Source organism: Vidua chalybeata, chromosome 3, assembly GCF_026979565.1.
Source record: "Vidua chalybeata isolate OUT-0048 chromosome 3, bVidCha1 merged haplotype, whole genome shotgun sequence".
NCBI classification, from domain to species: domain Eukaryota; kingdom Metazoa; phylum Chordata; class Aves; order Passeriformes; family Viduidae; genus Vidua; species Vidua chalybeata.
In genome coordinates, this window is record NC_071532.1 from 68,618,753 (window position 1) to 68,643,122 (window position 24,370).

Genomic DNA, 24,370 nt, shown 5'->3' on the forward strand with positions numbered 1-24,370 from the left:
CAGAATCTGAAGAACTAATTGGTGATCAGGATAAAACAGGAGCACTGAGAGAAGCAAATGTAGTTGCAGAGAAGCTAAATGAGCTCTTTGCATTGATTCATGCCCACTCTAGAAGCAACTGGGAGATCTCAATGCGACAGCATTCTCCAGGGAAGGCTCATCAGAGCCATCTGTCCAAAACTGAAGCGATCACAAACAACTTTAAGGAACAAACTGACCAAACGAAGAGTAACCAATCACCAGGACTGGATAATTATCCAACAGTTCTAAAAGAACTAATTAATTGAACAGCTTAATTACTAACAGCACTACACAACCTCCTAAAACTGTAACAAACATGAAAAAGATACCAAGTGAGAATCAAGTCTGGTGTCTGGACCAGATAAATTAGAAGAGACCACAAAAGAAAAAAAGAACAAAAAAAAAAAAGAGTGGACAGCCAGATAAACACAATCAGCTTTAAGACTTCTAATTTCTGACTCATGCATTTACTGAATTCTTTGAAGGGATTAACAAACATGCATAAAAAAGACCCATCTGATACCACTCATGTGACTTTTCAGGAGACTTTTAACAAGGTCATTCACCAAAATCCTTATGAAACTAAGGAATCATGCTGTAAGGGAGAATGTCCTGGTATAGATAAATGATTAGAGGATGTAAAACCAAGTAAATTAGCAGTTTCTGCAATGGTGGAAGATGATCAGTGGAATTCCTGAGGTTTTGTGCTGGGATCTGTTGTATTCAATTTGTCCATAAACACAGAAAATGGGCAGCAGCAGTGATATGGAAGAATGTGGAAGGATTTCACCATGATATTCAAAGTACCAAAGATGAAGGCTGACTGAAGAGCTGAAAAAGAATTGTAGTCAGTTGGTAATAAAATAGCAGATGAAATTTAAATGCATGAATTTATACATGAAAGGATCCATGGAAAAGAACAGAGCAAACATATTTTCATGTTTAAAATTACAGACTTTAAACCAATCATATCCACCTATAGAACAATCTTGGAGTTAATGAGAGAGTTTAATGATTACAGATCAAGAAAGCAAATAAAGTATTGAGAATTATTGGGAAATAGATTTATGCAAGCACGTAAATCTATTACATGGCCACATCTTAAATTCTGTGTTCTGGTTTCCTCCTCTCAAAAACAGAGACAGGAATCAGGATTGGAAAATGTTATAAGAAAAGTAACATGGATACACCATGGCATGGAACAGTCTCTATCAGAAAGGGCTAAGTAAGCAAGGATTCTTCAGCATGGAAAAGAGGTAACTTGAAGAGGGTAGGATAAACACTTAGAAAAGCAAGGTCATTGTGAAATGAACAATGGGCTTCACCACATTTGCAATACAAGACCCAGAAGGCATCAAATAAAGACAGTAAAGGCAAAATTCAAAATAGGCAAAAGGAATTGTTTGCTATGCAACTCGTTGTCAACAATCTTTAACATTTTAAAGTTCATATGGGGTAGAAGAAAGACTGCAGAATTTCATAGAAAAGAAGTCAGCTAAGGTTTATTTCATACACAGCTGGCTGAGGGTGTTTCCAAACTGGAAAGAGTTGGAGGTTTGGTAAGTACACACATGAAGTACGATACAAGCCTGCTCCATTTTTACTGTTCTCCAGACATCTGAATCTCACCATTGCCAAGCATCAAGAGCAGGCTGGATGAACTGCTCGTGTGATCCAATGTAATTATCATTTTGCTGAATAGGCAATTACTGCATCCAGTGATGTCAGATTCTTAAACAAATGCTTCCCAATTTCAAAATTAGGATACACTAAAGTGTAAGGGGATCTTTCTATACAACAGGCGTAAGATTGCTCCTATACAAATTTTAGTATTGCACCCTGTGTTTGTGCTTTTAGGATTGAAAACAGACTCCTAACTGATAAAACATTACATGGAAGCTGGCAGGGCCCCAAAATGCCACCTAAGCTCAGGTAGTGCCCCATTTATTGACAGAAGCTACTGTCCTATTTAGTCAATGTCTGTTCCAAAAGCATAGCCTACTTGTGACTTGTGACATTAACCACAGCCTGAGAAAGTCACTCTTTATGCAGTTTATCTGGAAAGCTTAGGGATGATAATGATGTGGGAAAGTGGAACAGAACCCTGCTAGAATATTTCTTGAGATAGGCAGAAGTCTACAATACTGACTAGAAAGAGAATCATGCAAAGCTTATCCTGCACGACAGAGGCTCTACACAAACAGTTCTGACAGTTTTGACAGCATGTGGCAACCACCAAGGATTTTTTTCTTACTCCACACAAGTAAGGTCCAAAGCCAATCATGAACACATACTTCAGATGCATGTAAGAGTCCAGTTGACTTCCCCAGTCCTGCCCTGAAGATTCAGCTTTTCCAGTCTTCTGTATTCCCTACCTAAGACTATGACACATGGTATTATCAAGTCTTGCCAACTCAATTTCCCCAAAAGTCTGCCTCATAGAGTTGAATCATTACTCTTCCATTCCTTTGGACTCTTTCACCCAAGAGAGAAAATGAGCTGAGAAAAAAATGGAAAAGAGCTGTAACTGCAGTGGAGCAAAGAACAGAGATTATTTGGGTTGCAACTGTGGAATTCAGTATGTGCTGTGGGTGCAAGTCATTAAGCCTATTTCCAGTGCTCCCATTTTTACTTTCACAGTATTAAATAATTATCTTTAAAGGCACAATTATGACAGCCCTTGAGAAAGTCTGAATGCTGGTTTTCCTCTATTTCTTCCCCTGTGTTTCTAGCTGCTATGACTGCCAGTAAAAAACCTGATCCCACAAAATCTGCAACCTGAGAACTCAGAAAAATACACGCACACACAGAAACACACGCACACTTCCTTTCTTCACATATCAGTTTTTAGTCCTGATGATTTTTAATGCTTTAATAATGATGATTTTTCCTTCCCTTTGATTCTTCCCACAGCAGACAACTTTACTCACACTGCTGTTACTTAATTTCTTTTCAACACATACCAACTCATACTGTAACTCATTAGCTGTCGGCATTTAAAAAAAAGATTAGCAGTACCAACTACACCTCAGGAAAAACATTTGCACTCCACACAGCTCAAGAGTTTATTATATACTACAGAAAATGTCGTGCATTACATTATCTATGTCCTTCTTTTTCTGTCTGCAGGGCTTCACTAAGCTGACAACTGACAATTGCATGTTTGTTTCAAAACTGCAGTAAGAAATAATTATTCTGAAGACATTGCGTATATAATCAACACAAGGTAATAGCTAAGGTTTTTTTTTAATACACAAGCTACTCCTTTACTCATTTGTAATTTGATAAAACAACTGATAATTAACACAAAATGCAATGCTAACCTTGTGAAGAAAGATGTATTTCAGGACCACTTAATAGACAAATAAGAAGCTAAATTCTGAATACTAAATCAGAGCAAACAATTTGAGGTAGATATGAGCCTACAATTCATTATGACACAAAGCTATTATCTCAGGAACCTAGAAAAGCTACCCTCAAAATGACAGATTAAGTTTAGGAGAAAGGTGTTATTTAATTAAAGATCCTTATTCTTGGTTCCATAATTTGTTGAGTTTTTAATACAATGGTCATAAGGAAGAACAACTATAAATCTAGGAAAATATAATGCCTTTGACATTTTTCATGTTATTTACATAGTATTTACATGGTATTTTACTAAAGTGTCTTTGAAGATTAAACCATGCAAGAGCAGTCTGAACCTTGAAATATTCAGATATGCTACAGCAGATACTTAGAAGAAGAGAAACAACTTAATCTTTGTTCCTTTTCCATGCACATTATCACAGAAAACAGGGATGCTGGTAAACAGGAAAGGAACAAATTATTTTTGTATTTGGCAGGAGAAAGAATATTGTTCAGCATAACCAATCTAGTTACCTTCAATGATAGCAACCCAAAAGACCTCCTTCCAACAAATCCCCAAGATTTACTAACCCTGGGTTAAATTGTATAGGAAAACTAAATTATCTCTATCTAGTTTAGATGCTGGACCAGCCAAGAAAGTTCCTTACTTTTAAGACTCATCTTAATGTAATTTAATATTCTCTGTTTGAAATCTTGTTCCACCTTTGAACATCTATGCTTTAGATAAAAATTATATTCTTCTTAAAACTTACCTGGCAATAGAGCTGAGTAATTTGCCCTACACAGGGCACTCCACTCTTACCAATGCATCCATCTGTAAGACCGGGATCCTGTACCAAGCTCTGAGAACCCGGTGCTTCAGTAAATGTAAGGAAGATCACTGTGATACAGCAGGACAATAGAGCAACACCCTTGGAGTTCTAATAAAGTTGGCAGCAACTATACTCAGAATTTTACTTCCTGATACAAGGCATTTTGACAAAGTCTAAACATTTATTTCTACATGAACATCCCAAATGCAGTACTCCAGGCATGTGGTTTTCTCTGATAAAGGAGAGATACATTTTGATATCTTACACAGTTAGAGAGTATGGGAAAATGACAGAGTAAAAAGATAATGGTACTGAAGTCACAAGGAAAAATACAGTTGTACTCCCTGGATGAAATATGGTCAGCATATCTGACCTCCCACACACTATGCAATCTAAGGGGGACCCAACAGAGGGTGGAGCAGAGTGGAGACACCATGGCCAGGCACTGTGTTGAAACCCTTGCAGAGGAGGGAACTCAGTGGTACTTTCTAGTTGATAAGCCCCATAGCAGCTGAAAACCAAGGGAGATAAAGGAAAATGTTCTGCTCTTGAATCAGCAACTGTTATGAAATCATTCTACTTGGACTAACGCATGTCCCCATCCCAAGGTTATCTCGGGTACTATCCTGAGAGATCCACCCCCTAGTACAACCATCCCTCACTGATTAAGAGGTGTGACCAAAGCCACTCAAGTTCCATCTAAACATTAAGAAATAGTATAAAAATGAGTTAAGAATGGGGAGAAATGGGGGAAGACTCCATTGTAACTTCTGGGATCAGTTGACAAGCGGAATCTGTCTTCTCCCTCATAGGGACACCTACTGTGTAAGAAATGTAATCTCTACATGCTGAATGATTGTCTCAGACCAGCTTTTATTGGGGATTAGAGCATGTTAGTACATTGCTTTAAATTAGTATATTGCTTTGAATATATTTTTTGCAGTCTGATACTACCACTGGCAAGTCTTAAACCTTAACCTTTCACAATTCTATTAATAAAGAGTGTTATTCTGCAAACTGTTAATGTGAGTCCTCCAAGGGCACTAACCTCTGCCCATAGTGGGTAAAGGAGGAGACTCAAGAGGAGTTCCTCTGTTAGGTGTGTGACCCTGAATAAGTCAGTGGAACAGATCCAGTGGGACTGCTTAGTGAAGGGTCCCATAATGGGACAACGACAGACTGGTTGGGCACAAGGGTCACGGCTTTCCTGGGGCTCTGACAGACTAATTAAACACAAAGGGTTTGAGTAAATCTCCCCTTTTTACATGACAGTAAAGAACATATTTTGCTCTGTTTTCACATTGCTTAGCTCTAGAAAAGTCACACTTCTTTTGCAGGTAAGGAAGACGGGAGGAAGCCCAACAATTTCCAACAATTAAATATTCAAATAGCTTTTTGCTTTAAAAAATATTTCTTAAAACTAGGACCAAAAATAGGTACTCAAAGGACTGTTCCTACACATGGATAGACAAGTTAATCAACTGTCCTCTGTATTGCCTTGAATTTTTAATCTAAATTATTTCATTACAATTATTTACTACTTAAAAATGCTGTCAACCATTTAAAATTTTTATTTGGTAAATGCATAAAAGTAGGACACTGAAAACAAGCTTATACACAATAATACAGACACATCAGAGGATTAATATACAAAAATCAAGAGATGAAAAACTGACCTGCTGCTTCTGGTATTTGTTTAGCAGGGCTAAAAATACAATGTAACATCTGGAGCAGTCCGCTAAAGCTGCACAGAAGTCATTGTAGGTAGAAAGTTTGCTATAAAGAAAGAAAAATAAAATGTAAATGAGTGAAAGGACTTTTTTCCACAAAACATTATTTAGAAAGTCACTTTTGATTCTCAGAGCTGTATTTTCCAACAAATGAAGTGAACCCCAATACTCTGACTTCTAGCAGAGGCATGTGCAGTTATATAAGAGCACAACAGAAGCCTAGCTATCCTTGCCACAGTGAATCATGGGAAGAAGCAAACATAAGGAGCTTCCCAACCTGCTTGCCATATGGGCACAGTATGCTAACACCAGCAAGTCTTAGTGCTAAAGGGGAGAACTGGAATTTCACGATGATGTGGGAAGTCAGACGAGAGGAAATCAGGGTCCCTTCCTAGTGCACATCTAGTAGAGCCCAGCAACAGCACTAAGAGAATACATCTCTCACCAGCAAATACAGAGACTGTGCCTCCATGCAGGCAGGATTTATCTCTGCACATTTCCTAACAGCTGCTCCGGTCCTACGCTGCTCACCTTGACCATTGCCAAAACAGGGAATTGGACATGCTTTTGTCACACCATAAAAATGCAGTAACAGAACAAGCTAGGATAACATCTTACTTCTTATGTAGTCAAAGCCAGAAAAGATCTGTGTTGATGTTCAATTACAACTTCTTACAGGAAGATTTACAATCTTATTGAATTAATAATCTGAATAGATTGAACACATTCTCTACAAAGAAGCTGCCTAAAGTTGATTGAGAGAATAATCATTCTGTATCACTAGAAGACAAAACAAAATTAAAATCTGAGCTCTTTACTGCATAGTATATTTTTTTTTTGTGACTGCAATTTCCAGGAAGCTAATTAAATTGATTTTTATGGCTAATTTGTATTCTTGGAGCATGTAGTTCTAATCTTAAGGAAAAAAAATTAAGCAGTAGGAAACTTGAAGTAAGGTAAGTTATTTTTTCTTGATATTGAATTCTATACCAAGTAAATGTCCTTCTCAGAATTACAGTGTAAGTATCAATTACACTTAATTACAAACTCATTATCCCACTTTTCATGGCATTTTCCAAGTAAAAGAAATGCTCCCTCCTCAGAAGAAGTAAATATGCTCAAAGTGCTGTAATCATTGCTAGAGCTCATTTTTAGGAACACAACTAGAGACAGATGTGAACAAGGTAGCATGGAATTGGGGAAGCCATTCACATGCTTTACAGGTAGCACAAACAGCAAAGGAGCAGATTTGCCTGGTTTCAGCTGGGGGGAAGAAGGAGTGCCAGCTCCTTACGTAGCCACTGTTCAAAGCACAACTCAACCTCATCCAGAAAGAAGAACAAGATGGATAATTTGGAGCACCTGAACAGGAGGAGAAGTCCATAAAAGAATCTTACTGAACACAGAGCCACAGGCAACATGACTCAATGCAGTAACAAAGCAGCAATGGCAAACACTTCATCCAGCACATCATTCACAAACTGCACTTATAATCCTACTATTCCTGAAATTACCAACAGCTGATTTCACAACTTCTTCCAAATCCTTGCATTGTTTGCAAGTCCATCTAGCACTGAATACTGCAAGCTGATGCTTCGTAACTGGAAGACTTTTGACTGAGAAACTATTCAGACTACAAAATGATCTTTGTGGTGACTAACTCATACTGATCTCCCTCTAAAAAGCACAACTTGGGAACTGCTCATAAAACTGAGATTCTTTCAGCACTTTCATCTGCACACTCAAGCCCCGATCCCAGGGATTAATCTCCTCAAACACTCTGTAATAGCTCAAAACAATGAACACTGGTCACATTTTCCCTCTTGTGTATTTTATTTCACAATACAAACTTCCTCGTGTAATTTCTCTTGTTAATTTTTTTTCAAACATGGCTTATTACCAGCATTAGTAAATACCTAATAATTTATACAGCTTTAAAATACAAGAAATGTACTTTAAAAAACTCAATCAGAATTGGTGGGATCAAAGAATGACACAATACAACAAAATATTTTTCATGGGGATGATGAATCCAAGTCTGTATGGCTACAATTAAACAATTCTGTAAGTATTAACAGAGACACAATTAACTTAGAATGTCATTAAAAGCTACACAGAGCTTTTTAAAAAAGAGTTCAATGTAAATCTTCCTATCTTAGTGCTTGGTCCTGCCTCCTTTGAGAGGAACCTGCCTGTAAGAGGGACCTGCCGGCTCACAGAAGAGCGTTCCCACGTACCTGAGGACGCTGACAATCCAGATGCACACGTCCTTGTCGCTGCTGCGCTGCTCCAGCGCCACGCAGAGCTCGGGGATGGCACCGCTGGGGCTGAGCTGGCGCCGGGACAGGGCGCAGTTAGCCAGGATCCGCAGAGTGGCTGTCAGCTGCACATGGAGCGTTTGAACATTTATTAACCACAGCTGCTCACAGCACAACGCACTGCTGGGACAACTCAGTAAAGCTCAGCTCTCATTTCTAACACCTAAAGCAGTCTGCATGCCCCATTAACATTCTGCAGGTATGTATAAACCAATAAATAACAGGAAATGTGTAGGCACCAAGATGGTGCATTTGGGATAACTGAAAATATAAGACTGACACTGGTCTTTGCCTGCATGTAACCTCCTTCTATGTGGAACACATGATCTTACATATGCTTTAAAATCTTGCAATGTATACAGCCATGTACCAACTGGAATTAGGTGAAATGCTGTGGATGGTTAAAGTAATTTTTTGCATAATTCTTCAATAAATCTTAGTATTGCATATTTATCTTTAAATCTTGAAAATAATAATATATTCATGATCTTAATGTTCATGATCAATATATATATTCATGATAACTGTAAACTGCATACTAAAATGAATTGATTTTAAAACACAATCAGATTTATTCCAATTACAAAATTTAAAGTTAATATTAATAAAAGAAATCCACTGTTTGACCAACATAAAAATGAAAGGCTTAAGTGCTCAAGTCTAGTTGAAGAAACCAAATATTTTCACATGATACTGTTCTATTTCAAGGAGCTAAAAGCATAATCTAAGACTTGTAGATGTACAAAATGCATCACCTATTGCGTATTTTGCAATAGTCTGGTTCTCTTCCAAGGCAAGAGTATTCAAATGACAAGGTCAGACAGGCAATGACATTTAAGTTAATTTTGATCTAATCCAGAACTAACTACAAAATGAATGTGAAGTCATTCAATCTTATGTGAATATGGGAATTCTTCAAAGTTTTCTTATTCAGAGTGAAGTTATAAACTTCGATTTGGTTTTGGATGTAGTTTGATAAGGCACAAAAACTATCTGTTCAAATTGTTTCTTATCACAAAAAACTCTGGAAATTAAGCATTTTATCACTAAATTGGACTGCTTATCCAGTGATATGTAATTGCTAATTTTAAAGAAAAACTCTAGACAAAGAGCAGGTTAAGATGCTGTGTTTCAGCTTTTGCACATAGGACTCTATGTAGTCTGTCCATTCTCCAGCAGCTTTCAAATTTGCTGTCCTACTTCAACAAATTTGACAGAGTACAATTCTTCAGCAACCCCATGATGCTCTGTAATGGAGCAACAAGAGATGCAACATGACAAAATGGAGAAGCAAGGCATAGAGGGCAAAAATGTGATAATGTGATATGTGAATGGATTTAACTTCAGCACTAAAAATGCAATTTATACGATATTCATAATACAGATAATCTGAACCTACAGAAGCTATTTGCTTCATATCACTCATTTTAAAAAGACACCTGGAGGTTTTTATTATTTTAACTGAACAACCGCAAAAAAAAAAATTCAGATGCACATTCCTTTTCGAGTCATGATGCTTCAAAAATAAACACAATACTAGAGATACATTTTAATAAATATATTCTGATTAAATACTTTGCTGTTCAAAAGTTTTGGTAGAAAAATTCCTGTCACATGGAATAGAGACAGGCGACTCCTGTCAGTGCTTACATACAAGATATTCACAGTCAGCCTAGGATAATATTTGTTGAATTCTAGCTAAGCTTCAATACACACAATAAAGGAAATGAAGGACAAGCCACATATTAAAAGTGTTCAAACCCAGACAAGAGCTTTCACTGCAGCAAAGACACATATTGGATAATGGAAAAAAATATATCAATAGATGATGGTACAGAGGTCTCCAAAAAGAGAGTAAAATTTTTTGATGCTTGATACAGTTAGATGGTTCAAAATCCTCAAGGAGTAAATTCTATCAAGAGCCATCCTCAGACAAAGACAGGTTGGAAAGGAAAAGCAATGCAAAATAACATACACTTAAATGTGCAAGAAAACAGCATTCACCAGTTCTCAGAAGTATATATCCACAAAACACAGTTAATGTGCAACTGAAACTTGAAGAGTACAGTTTGAAAAATAATAGAAGCTAGCCAGACAGCAGCTGAATTCTAGAAATATTGTGATTGCTTCAAGCAGACCCTATGTTTCAGAGAAATGCATAACAATTGTCTTTAGCAATCCCCACGATTGCTAAATCCTTATGTTGCCATATGAAAGATCAAATTTACCCAAACAGAAAATTTAACTGCTGACAAATGCTATGAAAATGAAGAAATTAGATAGGGATTTTATTCCCGCAAAAAGGATCTAGCAAGATTATGTATAACACTGCCATCTGGTGATTGTGCAGTTATACAGTTAAAGAATGAAGAGTTGGTCCCAGTTAAATGGGATACCTCAGTTACCAAGGCTAAGAGATAGCTGAGCTTCCTTCAGAGATCACTGTGACTATTTAAAGTGTTTTTCTCCTCGAATATAATTTGCTTTCTATAACTGAAGACATTATTTCTGTACATCACTGGCTATTTGATCTCTTGCTACAAGATGCAGTATGTTACAAAAACTTTATTCTGAAGACATTGATCACAGAAGAAACTTTCTTCAACCTTCCCTAAAACAGAACTACTTGTTCATCTGTCTATGATGACTGATCAATTAACTCACATGAAGGAAGTAGTGCACATGGATTTGTTGAAGGAACCAATATGAGAAAGTCACACAGGAATTCCATAGAAGTAGGAATCGCTACTTTTCTCACAAGAGGAACAAAACCGAAGTATCTGTACTATTATAGAAGAGAACACAAACAAGTGAAAGAGCAATCTCAATAAGAGACAGCTGTCAGTACTGACTTCTCCACAAAACACTCAAGAACGTCTTGGAAACAGCCAGTCTATTCAAACAGTACAAAGCAGTTTTGCTATACTTCCATTTGTACTGAAAAAAGCAGAGATATGAGGGATTTTTTAAAGAAAGCATAAAATACAACATTTTCCTTTTAGACATTTGCAAATGAAACCCTTGATTAAAAAAAACCTAAATTTATCCACAGGCAAATAATGGAAGAAAAACATTCCTGCAAAGTTGTGAGGAATATCAGGCAGATAGCCAAAATCCTGGAAATAAATTGATTCATTAGTTTTATTACTAAGACTAAAAAAATCAGATAAAAATCACCAATAGTAATGTGATGATTTAGGCTATCTGTTTTCTCATATAATTTCAAGAAGTATAAAATCCTGTGCTTATAAATCAGTAGAGAATGAAAGAAATCTGGCATAATTAGCTGACAAACCTAGTGTAAATGCTACCTCAGAAAGTTGTTCAATGTATTTTCCTATTAAGTACCTGAAAGTTTACAATTCAACCATTTGCTAAACATTACATCAGTAACTTCCAAACAAATGCCAGGAATCTACCTGGCAAATGGTAAACACAATATCCATCCCACGGTGTTTCTAAAATATATGGGTTTAAAAAGTTTTAGGAACAATGATTAGTTTTCAGAGCCACCACTTAATCAAGGTGCTTTGTATGTGAAAACAGTTTTGAGCCTGCTGCCTTCAAAAAATACAAAAAGTGTTCGCTTTTGCAACTACTTTTTCCTTACATTACAAAGCTGTATTTCCCTATACATTTTAAAAATATATTATTCTTCTAATAAAAAGCCATTACTCTTGTAATAAGCTTTTTGTAATCTCCTAGAGTATTGCAAAACCAGTTTGTATTTATTATTTCAGTTTCAAGAATTTAGATAGAGAACACATTTTTATCTGTTTACTACAGTATCCAGAATATTGTCAGCACAATAAAGTAGTAATGAGAAACTGGTTTATTAGGTATAAAAATATTTCTATTAACTTCAGAATTCCTAAAGCCTTTAAAATTGACTACACACAAACATCTGTAGTAATTACATTAGGTCCTGAACAATTTAATTTCTTAAAAATAAATCTATTGAAATATAGGTACAACTCTGTCAGTAGCACACAGGGTTAGCTTATCTCCTCTAATTAAATTTTTCATTTGCCCTTGAAGTACATACTTTTAGAAATAAAAGTAAATGCTAACCTGGACTAATAAGTGGCCCAACTTGGAGAAATATGTGTCATGTTCTTTTATGTTATTAATCTGCTTCATTAATTCCAGAAACATTTCAACAGCTCCTTTGCTGATCATTTTAAAACGAAGTACTTCCTTTTCAGACATGACTTTTATAGCTGCCATGCAATAGACAAGAGCTTCATGGTTTGTTTGTAGATCTTCATTCCACAGAACCTGCAACAAATAATCTAAAAGGAAAATCATTATTCAGAAAGCCTAATATTAAAATTTTTATTTGATACAGTCCAGTCATTAAAGAGATTAACAACTGGAAAACACCCTCAGATTGAACTCTTACATTTCTAATAAGTGGGCTAGAAAAATTGGATATTTGGACTGAAACCAAGAAACAATTATTGATGAATAAGATAATGAGACTGACTTTTGTTCTCCTAGACTTCAAGAGCCAGTGTAAGCTGAAAACACATAGCAGGAATCATTGAAATCCTCAGTCAAGATTTGCAAAAGTGATTCTGTGTGCCTGGAATTTTGTGTACTTCCCATTACTTCCTTAAAAATCAAATGTCTTAAGGCATCTCAAATGGAGCACTAGAAGGCACAGGGGCCTAATTCAGCTCTCACATTTGAAATCTGCTCATAATATTTTTAGATTTACTTTTTATGTAGGCAAAGTTGACATAGAAGCTTTGTTTTGTGCAACCACTGTCAGAGACATCTGAAATGTTAAAATTTACAGTTAACACATGGCCAAGGTATCTTTTGCAGTCAAATTGAGACATTCTGAATTTAGTGGGGTATCTTAAACAAATGAGTAATCCTAACCAATATTATACTTTTAAACTTATAGTAACTGATTCAAAGAGGTATTTATTTCTGCTTCCTATGTTCCATTCAGTTCCACTTGAAGAAAAACATTTTCCTATATAATTAAGCTGAAGAGATTTAAAAATTTTTTTCTGTCTCAACTGAAGCTGCAAGTTTCTCCACGTATATATGTATATGAATGAAGTACACACTCTAGGCTTTTGTCCAAACTCCCACCTTCACCAATTAAATCACTTGGGTTGTGGCAATGTGAGAACTCAGTTTCAGGTTCCTGCTCTGCACAGTATCAAACAGGGTCTTGAACAGTAGCTGTCTATTCTGGGATGAAGGATTAACTTATTTCTTCTACTGGAGCTGCTGCACTGCACATAACTAGTTCACAGGGACAGAAGAAGAAAAAGAAATTGAATCTATAACCCAGTGACAGCAACAGGGATCTGGGCAGTTGTGATGATAGGCCAGGGTCACGTCTTCTTCCAGGACAAGGTGGAAGTATATGTATTTATTAGTGTTGACAAAGAGTGAATAAACAAATAAAACAACACCTACCAATGCTCTTTCCTTCACTAGTTTTTAAAATACAGGGAAAGAAGAGCAAGTGAAAGAAAAGTGAATGAGGATGGAAATGTGAGAGCAAAATGTGACTTGTTCAAATGCTGTGTATGATACTATCTCTACAAAACTGTACTTTTCAGCATCCAGAGTTAACCCAGCTGTTCTGTTTCCTGTGAGTCCTTTCCTTACCACGTGAAAGTGGTCTTCATTTCTGACAATTGTGTATTAAACTTTAAGACCAGGAATACTCTCAACTATTTAAGCAAATATACATATATGCCTTAACTAATTCACATGCAATAACTCCTTGCAAGATCAAGGCCTACATTAATAAAACATACTAAAGTTTTAATGAAAGGAATGACTTTCAACCAATACTGAGTATCATTCGCACACTTTCATTTTCTTCATATTTCTCATATTTGCAAGGGGTGGGAGGGGTGCACATGACACAAACTCAAAAGATCTTAGAGCCATTGCTGACAGTTCTGCAAAACCATTGGCTCAATGTGCAGCAGCAGCTATAAAATATTTAAAAAACAATGACGATTCTCAAGATCCTCCCTGATGATGGCCAACACCAGAGTCAGCATTATTTCATTTCCATAAAATTTGGTGCAGACAGAGCTTGAATTCTATAGATAGTTTTGTTCTATCATAAATGTCAAGAAGGATCCACTGGAGTTTGAGAAGGTACAGAAAAGGACTCATAAAACAACTGAATAACACAATATCTGTTAATAGAGCTAAGAGGCTGAGATGCCCCAGTCTTGAAAATGAGAAGACAGAGGTGTAAGACTTTCTTTTTAAAAGTACTGAAGGTGAAAGGTAAGTTGACTGTATCCTGCAAAACTACAAGCAGGGGGATAAAGAAAAATATATAGATTTAAAACAGCACACAGAATTTCTGGAAATTGTTCTATGACATCGTAGAGGGAGACAGAATCAGAAAATCCAAAAAGGCAAACGAATTAACAAAAGATGTATAAACAGAGACTAAAAAAGGGATTAGGTAAGGATGCACCATCCAATGTCCCTAACAGAATAGAACAGTTCTGGATGCTGGAGTAGTGCTGGGGAAACAGATCACAGAAAACACACAGGCTCCTGTGCTCCCCCTGAACAGCATTCCCCATCCCCATCACTACTTAGAGAATACTGGACTAGACCAAACATTAGTTTGACCTAGGCAGGCAACTTTTAGTCTGTGACAAAGTTAACTCTGAAAATATTTTTTTCAAAGATTAACAACTTTAACTGTTGAATTTCAACATCTAACTTACAGACAAAAAAGAATACATACCCAATAATGTATCATTTTGAATGATGAAATAATTTTTTTCATTCCTACAAATTTTAAATATTAGCTTGCAAACACTAAGAAGATTTTTTCCATCTACTTTCATCTGCAAGGAAATTAAAAGACATAAAATTACAACTAAAATCTGCATGCAAAAATGCACCATAACATTCTACAAGTTCAGACACCATGGCAAACTTGTATTCTCACAGAACTATTAAATTACAGCTGAAATCCTAACAATACATTAAAACAAGATGTATGAAGATGTATGAAGAATTAAAGGAAATTGAAATAATCTGAAACTCAGATATTTTAAACTCTATTTAGCAAACTCTGCCAGCTTTAAAATAACTGCTTTTAACTTTTAATGTATTAATATGAACAGGTAGTATATCAATAACTTGCAGGACTTTTTCTCCAATTCCCTTACAAAGAAATTCTGTATGGAAATCTGTGGTTTGGCATCTGTGGCCCTACCACAAAGACCTCCAGTACAACAGTACATATCATAATGAAATTTACTCTCAGCTATCAGAAAACACAATCTTATGATGAAAGAATGTGAAAGGGAAGTAAAGGTGGTAAAATACAATGACATCTCTCTTCCTTTCCTCTGCATTTCAAGGGCAATTTCTTCTAGGTTCATGCTTTTTGAAAGATTACACAGAAACATGCCTGTAAAGGAACCTTTCTTTTTAATAAGCACCACTTAACATCTCTGTGGTATCTGAGTATGTAACTGTACCTTCTCAATAAAATAACTCCACTACCGTATAGGAGAATATGATTCCCTCAACACACACACACATTACTCAGATGCCTACAACACAATGTTAGTGGGCAATCCTTTCACCAGTGACTGTCCATACATGCTTTGTAGAACATGAACAAAGAAGTTCTAAAGCACAAAATTTAACTGAGAATTTTAACCAGAAATGTTAAAGCAAAAGATTATTTACATTCACTCACCTTCAAAAAAAAAACCTGTCCATTTTGGTATTTTCAGAACAAGGTCAAGATATTATTCAACAACTAAGCTTCATTTCCATGTGTACATTTTATAATCATTGGGTTTTTTAAATACTTGCATGTATATCCCAGTTTAGGACACTGTGTCTTGTCCATGCCTATACAATATTCCTGCCACCATACACCAATTATTCTATTTTGTGCCCCTCCTTCCTCTCCAAGATGTAATTTCTCTGCAGAAAATAAGCTACAAGTGCTGATCTAGATGGATGGCAGACTAGTATCCCTGTGGTAGTAAACTGCACTTAGGAAAGGGTTAGTTTAGACACAGTTTACAAGTATGAAATGAAAAATTAAATGCAAGTTGTAATTCCTGATTTTGAGCTTCACATTCTACCAAAGAGCATTTCAAAACACTTACAGCCAAAATAATCTTTGCCAGCTTCAGGGAAAGTGGATCTGAATCAATGTCTACAAGTTTATATAATGTCTTCAGAAGGATGTTTCTTCTTTTAAACCTTTTTCCAAGCATATTTCCCTCACCCAATGCTTGATGGAGCTTGGTACAAGTTAGACAAAGGTGTTCTATATTGTCTTCTCCTTGAAAGGTGTAGGAAAGGAGAGAAAAATAAAAAATAATTATCAATGCCACTTTATCCAGAGCATTTCAATACATGAAGACACAGAAGAACAAAACAAAGAACAGGTTGCACAACAACAAAAATAAGGCACCAAATAAACATCTTCACATGATAACGTGATCCCCAGAAATAATTTTATTCTGTTTTGACAAAAAAAGGAGACTCAAGCCAAGAAATCATTGAGCCAAAATAATACCTACAGCTAAAATGAAACTCACCTTTGATGCTTAATAATCAGATTGACCAAATGTCTACTAGTAAACTGTGTCTCTGAAAACATTCCTTAAAGCACTCCACCAAAACTTTAGATGTGAAAAAGGGATAGTTAAGGAGCATTTTTCTCCCCATATACGTAATTTTATACATCAAACCTTGCTGGGATTAAAAAAAAGTGAATGTAGAAACTTGCTAGACCTCTTCAATGTAAAGGTGCAAGACATATTTGAGTGGAATGTTGTCCTATTGACAAAAAAGTGATTTACTTCCTCACCCAAGTCCCTGAGACACTGTTTAAAATACACAAAAATAAAACAGAATTACAAAAACTGCATCTCAACACAATGGAATCATGTACACGTTTACTTTACAAAGAAAATGAAAAGTCTCACCTATTTTTTTAAATTAAACAGTGAGATTTTTTTAAGATTTTCTTACATTTGCTTACATTTTGCTTACAAAGCCCCATGTAAATCCACATGAACTGGCAGTATAAACTCTACATTTACTCAGGGTGTACTTCACAGCTAATAAAGTCATATTCAAGGAGGCAAAGCACTTGTGATTAAATATGTATGGACAGGAAATTACAACAAAAAATATGTCTGAGGCCCCAAACCTGCAGGCAGATTCAAGGACCAATCTCTCAGGCTGAGAAAAAGAAGAAATTGGAAGCTCTCAATTTGCAATCATCACACTCAAGGAACAGCAATGACTATTCCATTTCTACTCCCATAGTGACAGAAAATTTAACAAAATTTATCATGATTCTAAATGCTCTGCTCCAGTAAGCTGTTAAACAGGAGTGGCAAGGAATCAAAACTGAAAGGTCTTACACTCCATTTCACCAAAATTAACAACAAAAATTATTCATCACTCATCCCATGGGGCATTTTAAAGCTTAACCTCATGAGTATTGGAATGTAACAAAATTAATTATTTGTTCTTCTAGAAAAAGAGACTTCAGGGTTTCTTTTGTCATATTATGAACAATTCAAGAACATCATATTCAGAAGAATTTAGGCAATAAATAAGTTCCAGGTTAACTTCAGATTTGTTTTTGCATGGAAAGGCTTCTGCAAATATTTTTGCATGAGGAAGGTGAAGAAAAAGGCTTCTCTATTAATACATGAAAAACTAAATGCAACCAAAGTGCATGTGGAGGGAATTAGCTAAAAGGTACAAAGCAAATGACTGCACATGAAATTAAAAAACATTAAATTACCAACAGACCCATTCAAAGCATTTCAATTATGGAATTCTAATATTCATAAGAATTATGCAGTAAACAGTCTAAAGAAAGCAATATATCACACAGTTGCAGGAGGCAATGATGCAATTCAGTTACAATTTGTGTTAATATTCAAGAAGTAGCAGAACTCAAGTCTTAAGGTGTATGTAGTACTACATTCAACCAACTGGTGAGAAAGTATCATTAGATAATGTCATCTATTATTAGAAAAACTAAGCCATAATCAGGTTTTTATAAAAGCTAGAAAAACCCCAGTACACTAACCAAATCAAGTGACGACTGAGGAAAAGGGGCATGAAAACTGATTTTCCTTAGCTACATTCATGACAAGAGAAAGACATGATTAGATTTTACCTCTAAATTTTATTTTGCTTGCAAATAAAGAACATCTCACCATGCAAAACCGTAACTCAGTGGCTGATATTTGACAATCTTAGCATTAAGCAAGCAAAATGTGAAGTTACATAGCTGTTTTTAAATTTCCTGATCACTGTTTTCTATACATCAGTGACAGATGTGGGAAAGAGAATCCTGTCTTTTTTAAACAATTACATATATTGGGAATCACTTAGCACTGTACAGGTGTTTCATACTCATGAACATCTGCAAAACTATGCAAAAAAAGTTCTAATCTGTACCATGCTATCACAAACACTGCTAAAGATCATGTAAAACAGAACTACTTGTAAAAACAAATCTACTTTTTATATTCCTACCATTCAGATAAATACAGTGCCTACAGAAGGCAACTGAGCAACTTTTTCAATAAAAAATTGATTCTAGAGTTTAACCTTTCAAGCTATACTTAATTTACTCATTTTTGCTTCAGTATTCTCAGTCATTACATACTTTTCTGGCACATCTAACACTTTAATCACAAATGGAAATTTTCATTTAGATTTCCTTAGTTTTTTAAAAGGGATTGAGACCTTCAATACAGTCTATGGTTAAAGCAGTGAATCTGTGCAGTAATTTATTCTTAAAATTATTAGCTCAACACTGACTGCTAAGCTGGCAGAGCTATGTTGTCTAAAATAAGGTGATTTAATCAGACAAGAGAAGATCTTCTCTAAAGCAGTTTTTTTAAAGGGTTTTTTTACGGGATCACAGAATGGGTAAGGTTGAAAATGACCTCTGAAAGTCATCTGGTACAACCCCTGTGCTCAAGCAGGGCTACATAGACTGCCCAGGCCGATTTTACACTGTGAAGTCACTGAATATATGAAAGCATAAAAGGCCACATATCCCAATTACTGTTATTATTTTGTAGTAAACATGCTTCCTGCAAGAAACAGTACAGAAAATACACCTAAGAGCAGTGTTACCCACCTTTTTCCAGTTCACGCAGAATTGGTAGAATCCTTGTATGCCAAAAGAAATCTTCCTCTTCCCATTCATTTATTCTTGTTTCTTCCTTTAAGCCTTCAAAATACATTCAAAAAAAAAAGCACACATTCAGTGAAGGTTTCACTTTCTATAGTAATAAATAGCTACAAATACTTTATTCATTAGTCAGAAAAAAAATCTTAAAATGTCACGTTTTGCTATATTCTGGGTTATTCTATGAATTAAAGATTTTCTTTTTATTTACATGTTCTCAAAACCAAAGATTTCAAACAAAACTAGATGGATAAGTGGTTTGATACGTAAAGCTGTACTGTAAAGCTTTTGTTTGCTGACATTAATGTTTCATTTGATCACTGAATTGGAAGGTAATGACTACTTAAACATCAAGGTGTCCTACTATTTCTCAGCTCTGTGTTCACGTGACAGCTTATTAATTGTTTAAAAAAAATGCATACTACAGACAATCCTCTAGGATTGTAGAATTTTATCTAGTACATATGCATGATACAACACTAAGCTCGATTAACTGACTGGTCAGTTAGGGAAAAGTCCTGTTAGTTATTACATCCTGTTAGCAATTCCAACTACTTCATGCGATTAGTTTTGCGAACTTCATAACTAAACTTCTATAAAATGTGTGGTTTTTCCTATTCTTCATTGCATTCAGCAGTTTGTCACACAGCAATCTGTGACATTATTAGTAAACTATAGATATGTGAAAGATATTTTGCCTCCAAAAAACATGTCAGAAATCTTGAAGGCAACCAACTCCCACTGTTCTTGGCCGCTCTCAGGCAAGTACCCTTGTGACTCAGAGAAAACTACTCTTCACTATCAGAAACCTTGCCCACTTCACAAAGAGAGTTTTTAAAAATATTTAAGCTTTTTTTATACTTGGCTTCAAAAAGAAAATACAAAAAAAAAAAAAAAGTATCACAGACATCAAGTCACAAATTGGTGGACCTAAAAACCAGTGGACTAGAATTTTTCTGGAAACAAGACTGGGATCTGTTTTCAGATTGGACAAGGAAGATGGTGAAAACACGGTTTATTAAAAAATGGAAATCAAGATTCACTTTCATATGGATGCAGTATCACTGGGAATTATTCTGACTTGCTGAACATCCTTTACACCTCCACCTAGTATTTTGTGAATTGGCAAAATTCTGGCCTTGACCATTAGGCCACTACAGATGGAGAGCCAGAGTTTCTGTGAAACTCAAGATGTAAAGGATCTAACAGTTGCTTACAAGGTGCACATAGGCAAGTGTTTGGAGTTCAAGATGGGGATAAGCTCTTTATCTTGCAGGCAAACAAAGTTGTTATAAAGACAGGGTCTGGTTTGTTGAGTTGGTTTTGCTTTGAGTTTTTTTTAATATGGAAATAAAAGTCACACAACTCTACTAAATAACATTAAGAAAGCCATTAAGACTGGATTATACACATTTGTTTAAGTGATGGAATTGTCTGAAAATATCTCCTGTTGTTCATTACTAGCTCTTGCATTTAAAGGGCAATGTAAATTCCTAACATGAAAGAAATATGAAAGAACACACAAACTACTATACTACCTGAGAACACCAATAATAAGAGGTTTGCATCACAAGAACAGTATCTCAGACCTTAAAACAGTGACAGTCTACTGGCATTACTTGGAACAGTAAAACAATCAAAAACTTCCTATTTTAGAAGCTTGCCCTTTAGAAAATAATCCAGACTCTTTTTTTTTTTTTTGGTCTATATTAACTGTCTATCTACATCTTACACACAATTAATCTATCAAATATACCTATTTCACATGATTATAAAAAATGCTGCTATTTGATAAGTAATACACTATACTTGTTATATATATATATATAAAAATACATGTTATTAGCAAATATTATTATTCTTATTATTTTGCTTGGCATCTTTATTTTCTAGATCAAATGAGTTGACAATCTTATTTAAATTGATGAGTAGCCTAATTAATAAAACACTATGCAGTGTTTGCAATGAAGTGAAAATTCTGCTCTGGATAATGTGAAAGTACAGCTGAAATGAGAACACTACAATTGTGTGCACTCTTCCTTCCTGCCACAAAACCCACATATTGACTCAATTATTTCTTTTATTTTCTACCTGTAGCTACCTCTCTCAAACTGAAAGACAGGGCTGACTTTTTAACTACACAGATACTTAACTTCATTAGGCAAGAAATAGAAACTTCAGGCATGCATTTGCAGATAGAGCCAAACTTCTCACTTAAAAAAAAAAAATACCAAATCCATGTAATTTTCAGTTCAGAATGAAAAGAACAGATGCTTTTTTGTACTACTCTGCTTCACGTGCCTAATATTCATCAGAAGAATACAGCAAACTGAAAGTCATAATGGCATAATTTTTTTTAAAAAAAGTATCTCTTATACCTAAATTAAAAAGAAGATAATCAGCTTTTACTAAACAGCATTAATCCTAGCAGTAAGAAGGACTAGACAATACATGACTATAAAGTAAAGCAACATTACTAAATTGTACGTGTCTCAGTCCTGGGAGATTTTTTAAGCTGCTGATGAAGTGAGGGTACAAGCTATATTTAAAATATTGCAGAAGCTGTCTAGAACTTTCTAACAGAGCAAACCACAATTCAACAGAAAAAAATACTCAAGCAAAAGAATGCAGCAAGTTCAAGTTGGTTGTCTCAGTTTTTCATAGGTCTTAACCGCTGCTTTGCATTCTGGTCAAAAAAAAAATCACTAATCAGTCTACATTTATTGGTTGCTGTTTTTAGCATGTAAACACAAGAGCCTTAGCAACACTGAGCTTTCAAAAGCTGAGTACTGCCTGACTTATAATGTTTAGCCTTTTCACTGAATACTGAGTGGCCACGAATAGATCAATATTAAAACAGTCTACCTCCTCTCTAAAATGTCAAACTATGAACACAATTCATATCAGAAAATAAAAATAATTTGTAAATGAACACTTCACTCATAACACCATTGCAAAGAAGAAATGATGGAGAATTCCTAGTGCTATCCCACTCTTTACTGTGGGATAAAAGATGAAGCATGCACAAACTAAGGATGCTACATAATGTTAAGAAAAGTAGACATAAAAAGAAACAATCCTAAAAACACATTTATATTTTCAGTAACACCAATAAAATACCACAAAAAAATTAAAAGGCTTGTAAGTGTACAAACTCTCATGGTATGGTAAATACTCTCTGCTCCTCATAAGGAAATGAGAGCAGAGTACAGTATAGCCTTTTCCAGAACGATCTGGAATAACAGAATTCCTCAGTTCTAGAAAAATAGTAATAAAGCACAATAATAGCACAATAGAAACTTCAGGTTTCCATATCAGACTCTCAAATATGCACTTGTGATATATGAAATGTGCCAGCTATGAGGAAATATTATTAAAATCTGTTATGTAAAATTAGCAAAATGCATCCCTACACAGCAATCCAAAATCTAGTTCTTCAGATAATACATGCTGGCATAATTTTATTAGTTTCTCTGCAACTGTGACAGATTACAAAAAGTGATGGGCAAATAAGGTACTAATGGATTGGCAAATTCTTAAGCCTAGATATGGGGAAAGCAAGATAGAAAATACCAGCAGATATTTAGAGTAAAGATCTCTTGAATATTGTTTCTCTTCACTAAGAACAGTATATTGATCAGTGAATAATAAAGAACAATACTGAAAAAATCACAAGAGTTAGATTATTTCTATTTGACTGCATTTCACATTTTTTGAATGGAGATTGAAATCCCTTGTACCTGTTACTCTTCTCTTCTGGCTTGAAGACCTCAGCTGTGATGACTTTTTGCCAGGCTCTTCCATCTGGTCACTAAAAGATACAATATGAACACGCAAAAGCATTATCAGAAAACTGTGCTCAAAATGCTTGTTCCTTCACATGCATTGAGTTGTGCATATTAATAACTAAAAGAAATATACAAGATGTAGACTCTCTGCTATCAAACTGGAATCTTTTCTCCTGTACTAAAGAGGAACATCTTAATCTATGTTTTCTATTCTCAGTGTATGTTTAATTAGAAAAGATGATGTTATTTTACTAAGTTAGTAAGTTAGCTGCTCATTAAAAGTTACATGTAAATACAACCTCCTCCCCTCTGTATTACAGAAAGCTCCTTCAGAAATACTGGCATATTCACACCACAAGAGGTCACCATTATGGAACACAAAAACTAAGCATTTCTGCTTGCTCAATAAAATGAAAGATGAAACAAACTAAATTCAGAAAGAGACAATTTCTATTTTACAATCAGCTTCATTAAATTAATATAAAACTCAACTAGCATAAAACTGTAAGTTCATCCATTCACAAGGACAGTATTTTTTTCTGACAGGATGGATACTTTTATATTTAATGAGAAGACCTTTCAAAGAAATAAACACCCGAGTAACCTTTAAAGTATATATTAGAATTTCTGTGTCTGCCAGTGAACTATTGCTAACTGCATAGTGGTCACTAGTTCTGTCAGTAAAACAGGTATGTTGCCATTTCTATTGTTTTACAAAGTAATGCTATAACTCCTGCTGATTTTATGATCAGTCTTTGGACAGAGGAAACTACTACATACATCTATAATAAATTTATTTATTCTGTTTGCCTAGCTACACACTCAAGCAGCACTGATCTAAAAGAAATATACAAGATATAGACTCTCTGCTATCAAACTGGAATCTTTTCTCCTGAACTAAAGAGGAAATTCTTACTCTATGTTTTCTATTCTCAGTGTATGTTTAATTTAACACTCCTTATTCCATTTAAAGTTCATGTATCAATACAATCTAATCTCCTGAACTCCATTCTAAAGATGACTGTAGTCTGTTAGCAATGTTATTTCAATTTTTTTTAACCAGGTAATTTAGTTACTCTAAGGCTTAAAACTAAACTGTTGTTTAAATAGTTTGCTGGATTGGTGCCTA

General features: G+C 35.2%; 1 protein-coding gene across 7 annotated transcripts in view; it reads right to left on the reverse strand.

Moving 5' to 3' along the window:
* The window catches only part of ARMC2 (armadillo repeat containing 2), a 71,251-nt gene that overhangs the window by 28,089 nt on the left and 18,792 nt on the right, over positions 1-24,370 (reverse strand). For all 7 annotated transcript variants that reach the window (XM_053936799.1, XM_053936798.1, XM_053936797.1 and 4 more), the window contains exons 7-13: positions 23,194-23,264; positions 19,403-19,495; positions 16,386-16,564; positions 14,996-15,098; positions 12,319-12,539; positions 8,167-8,312; positions 5,876-5,975 (exon numbers count right to left, since the gene is read on the reverse strand). In XM_053936799.1, the coding sequence (XP_053792774.1) occupies positions 5,876-5,975; positions 8,167-8,312; positions 12,319-12,539; positions 14,996-15,098; positions 16,386-16,564; positions 19,403-19,495; positions 23,194-23,264 (913 nt within the window). The remainder of the gene's footprint in view (positions 1-5,875; positions 5,976-8,166; positions 8,313-12,318; positions 12,540-14,995; positions 15,099-16,385; positions 16,565-19,402; positions 19,496-23,193; positions 23,265-24,370) is intronic.